We start from the raw sequence: 4730 nt of genomic DNA on the forward strand, positions 1-4730 counted from the left end.
GGTCAACGCGTCGACCTTGTCAATGGCAGACAAAAATACATCATTGCTAGGATTGATGCCAGCAAGTCGGCACCATGAACGACGGAATCCAATGTGTCCGCATGGCTTGCGACCCAGCCGATGAGGAGGAGGACGGTGATTCCGATTTTGACCAGGTCGAGACCGACTACGACGATCTATGGGCAAGAGGGGAGTGCAGGTCCGGACGGTTGTCAAATTGTCAACATTCCCGGCCTTTGGGCAGTGTTGTGTGCACCACACACCCTGCCTTCGGAACTCGGCGAGTAATACTCAGACCGTCGATGGCGAACCGTGTCCTTTTCCCCATCTTCTCTTCCCATCTTCTCTTCCCATCATTCATCCCCCTCAACCTCTCTTTCCTCTGTCGTACTTGGGTCCTTCATCGTGTCACCAGTCCATGCGAAAGCAATCACGCTTGCTTCCCGAAGTTTGTCGCTGATACCATGCTCTCAAGTGCAAATGCAAGCAGCGTCTTCGGTTTCTCGTCTACAGCAATGCGCTCTTAGCTTGCCTTCACGCGACGCGGTGCCGCCGCCACGCCCTGTGTGTTTTCTCTAGTGCATGTTGAAGTCAACATGCACCCCAACGGCCGACCGACGATACGCGCCAGCAGAGACGTCCTCGTGATGTTCATCGTCTATTTCTCTATCTGCGACCATTTTAGCTGATGCGCTTCCCAACATCAGCCTGCTCCAAGTTCTTATGGTTCCACATATCCTCGCCTTCTCATCTGCCTCCTCTGACGGTCATCGTCCGTCAATACCAGCTGATGCTCGAGTCTGGCCATGGGATGGCAATCTCATGGCCTCGACTACACACTTTGATGCAGACTGAAACTCATCAAGACTTCGGTTCTCACGCGGCTGGCATTCGGCTCCGGCCTTTCGCCTTGCGCATGCCAAGTAGAGCCTGCTAACAAGAGCCTTCTTCACTCACAGACCCTATTCGTGGATATCTTCAGAACGTACCAAATCCCAATGGAATATGAGGATTGATTTGGAGGAGTCTTCTCCAGCATTCTGGTGCTACTCTTAATAGGACGAAGAATAGCGAAGGCCCTCATCCCTTCAAAGGACCCTTTCGCGTCAGCACGAATCATCTGGCGGGCTCTTTGGCAGGTCATGGCTCTGGTGAGCAACCACACTATAACGCGACTCGAAGTCCAAATTCGACGGTGATGGAGGCCTGAGGGTTGGCAGCCCATAAGGGAAGACAGGTTTGCTCCTGCGCTGCTCATTCTCCAGGCCCTTGGCACCTTACTTCTCTGGAGTTGGGAACAAGAAAAAGAGCGAGCACTCTGAGCATAGATGCCCAGGATCAACCTGTTGTTCGTGCTGTCTAGTCCGTCAGAGGCTGACTTCCAAACACCTTCAGCCGCTTAGAGCATTCAGTTAGAAAAACACCTGCTTGCCAGTGTTCAATTGCAACACGCTTGTTTGTTCTTAACGATGTTGCTTGGTCCTATTTTGCTTAACGGCGATGGTCTCCTTGACAGTGTACGAGAATACCTTCGCGCTGAGCTCACGGCCACCAAAGCTCTTTGGTTCACACGGGACTCGAACAGCATGGATCGCAAAGTGGATTTCTTTGTCTCACTAACATCTTCTCTTAAGATTTCTCATTTTCTTTGAACGCTCCTTCACTCCCATCACCTCAAAAGGGACAAAAGCATCAAGCCTTACTTTTTATCCTGTTTCAAGCCACTGCCAGAACTGCCAGAGTGTCTCAGAGCCCAAATTACATCTCTCCATGAAGCTTCAAATGTCCTTATTTTTTACAGACGCAATCCCTTTCAGCGTCATGTGGGTCTCCGCTGCCGCATCTCATCGGGTATTATATAACTCCAATCATCAGCGATGAACCCGATATGCCTTGTCTCCCAAGACTACCGAAGCTATTTCAGCAATCAGCAAGCACCAAGCCGATCGTATTCCAAGTATTGGATCAAGATCCCACATAACCAGGATAGCTTTGTGATAATAGGCAAGATAGAAACCCGAGTTAAACCTGACAATTCCGCGAGCCTTCACTCGTGAACAGATTGGGCTCATGCGGAAGGGTGTAGCCTTGGACACATCAACAGGAGCTGGAGCTGATCATGCCACAGACCACCTCGGTTGCGCAAGTCATGGTCTATGACGGAGTCAAATTGTCTGTGAGTCTCATTATTAAAGGTTGTTGCTGCGCACTTGAGGCCTCGAGACAAATAGCCTCAGACTGAACAACTACGAGGCGGCTTCAGAGTGATTGTGCCGCATGCATAACAATCACCTCATCATCTCTTCACACGATCGGCTTATTCACCGAATTCACTGGCGAATTGCTCGCCAACATCGAGATCGCCCGCTCGTTCCGTAAGCAGAAAATATGATTTAGCCAGGTTTTGGTGGTCCACTTTAGAAAAGATGTCGGACGTCGTTATCTTCCAGGAAATACGACGAAGCCCATTCCACCTCAATTCGACAAGTTTCGTAGCAGCAGATGGGAGAGTATCATGGACAATCCGAGAAACAACGCTTTCGAATTCAGCCCAGAATAACCATTGGAGCCCGGCTCTCAAAGTCCGGACCTTCTGAAGCTGAACTCGCGCATTAGCTGACCAACTTGCTTCTCGCTTTTGAGGGCCGAGACTTACCCCACGCCTTTTTCACATCTCGACTACTACCTGCACAAACTCCCAGGCGTTTTGAGCTTGCATCTGTCCTTTCATTGCCAGCGACAGTATTTCAACCCTCTCCACTCGCTTGCAGCAACAGGCAGGTACTCGCTATCAACTTGAAATTGCGAGTCATTCTCTCCTTCCTTTTCTGTCTTCCAAATTCAGCTCATCAGAGACCAAGCGACTTGCTAATTGTCGCAGGCAACGAATTTGAGCCACCCTCACAGTCCGATTCATAATCCCACCGTCGCAAAGTCAAAGTACCCCAAACCTCTCGTTTGGAAGTTGCCTGCTTCCGCCCAACTTTTGCAATATAGTTCCTCATTTGCCCCGGACAACTTCGAAACCATGACCAAAGCAGAGGTTCCGAGACGCCGAGGTGAGTTCTCAGTTTCACGCAAATGATGATGGACTTCATGGCAAGGGCTAACCACGACTGCCATTCTCCAGCTCAGCCCGACCGAGGCGCATATCTTGGGACGATCATCCGACACGAAGCTTTGGGCCCCCGAAGCCGATTTTTCAAATCCCGAGTTTCTCGCCGCAACGGCAACATCGTATGGCTTCACGAGCGTGAGGCGCAGACCATTGACGCTGAAGCCGTCTTCACGTTTTGGGAGAACGTCGGCTCTAGGGAGCGATGGGCCATTTCAACCGACAACCCCCCACCTTGCAAGATCTTGTCTCTCAGAGTTCATCTGCATCTCACCGCTGGCTTGCCCATCTCATACAACGTTCAGCTACTCGGCCAACGGCGACCCGTCGTCTACAGGGAGTCTGCACTTCCAATCTACTTGGTGAGAAAGTACTGGTCGAGTGTCAAAGCCCACACGGGCATGGCCAAGGACCGCTTTCTTCTAGAAAGGCTGCCCGCTCTGGTTGAGAGGCGTCTTGAGTTGGCTTCTCTGTCCCAAAGCCCTGTCCAAAGACTTGCCCCATGTCTTCCATCAGTCGTCAACTCTTTCATCTCAGATCTTACGGCCCCGGTTGAGTCGAGAGAGCTCGGTGAAGTCGGAGTTTCTATGCCCGTCGTTAAGGCAGATCGGGAGTGGATTGGAAGGTCTGTTGACGGGCAACCCGAGCAAAAGCGTTGATGTCGGGTCAAGGGGTGGAGTCTTGTAGGGAGCATTTTCTTTTTCCAACTGGCTACTCAGATTGTTCCGAATTTCCAAAGGTCCGTGGAACGATCTGATTCATTCGTTGATTTCGGTTCCTTGCTGACGATGGGAACTCGCAGGCTATCTCGCTCCCCTCAAGGCTTTGACCGCAAGCACAATTTTTGATTGGGCCTTGAGGATCCAGACGTCATCCTAACTACCTTGCTCTTTGCCCACGACATCAACAGGAATCCACCTGAACATCATGCTTTTGCTACAAGAAGACTTAGAACCTCCAGGGACGTCACTGTAATAGCAACCTTTATATTCCACCGGATTTCTTTGGTTCTAATATCTGCGAAAAGAAGGGAATGAGCCTGTGAGGGGTGCCAATGGGCCAAGATCTGAGCACGATTGAGTCTGCAAAGCATTGAGGGCTGTTTCCAGATGGGCTTCCGGGGACCGGAACCGAATGGGACCGTTGGAACGCGGTCAAAAACGGCACCGTTTGGGAGATTTCATTGACAGATTGACTTATGCTGGGGCAAGCTCAAGCTGTGAACGCGGCATTGTCTGAGGTAGCTATACAGCATAGATGGTAATCACATCGGTTTCTGAGCCGCTAGTTGTGTAAGATTGATGACAGGAATTAGCAGCGAACCATACAAGAACACGTGAGATTTACGGCAACAGCGACCAGTGGAAGACAGCGGCAGAGGTACACATGGACGGCATCAGTAACAGCAGTAGCCTCATTTCTCTTTGCCTGGTATTACCTATCTCTTCCCCAATAAACGGGGCCACCTGTGACGACGAGCTATGACGAGTTGAGGCGGAAACGAATGTTGGGTGATCAGGAGCATAACCGTCCATCGAGGGGCCGCAAAGAGCCACAGTATGTCAGCCATGCCATGGTAAAGGCCCTGGTGGTCGCAAGCTGGAGATGATCTTAG

At 51.0% G+C, this 4730-nt stretch overlaps 1 protein-coding gene across 1 annotated transcript; it reads left to right on the plus strand.

Annotated features, from left to right (window-relative positions):
• Nucleotides 1-3028: 3028 nt before the first annotated feature.
• Nucleotides 3029-3774, plus strand: GCG54_00015616 (uncharacterized protein; the record flags this gene model as incomplete). Its single annotated transcript, XM_045415394.1, has 2 exons — nucleotides 3029-3059; nucleotides 3131-3774. 2 exons carry the CDS (start codon nucleotides 3029-3031, stop codon nucleotides 3772-3774), a joined length of 675 nt encoding a protein of 224 aa, XP_045259193.1.
• Nucleotides 3775-4730: the final 956 nt, after the last annotated feature.

This window comes from Colletotrichum gloeosporioides, assembly GCF_011800055.1.
Source record: "Colletotrichum gloeosporioides strain Lc1 chromosome Unknown consensus_80, whole genome shotgun sequence".
NCBI lineage: Eukaryota > Fungi > Ascomycota > Sordariomycetes > Glomerellales > Glomerellaceae > Colletotrichum > Colletotrichum gloeosporioides.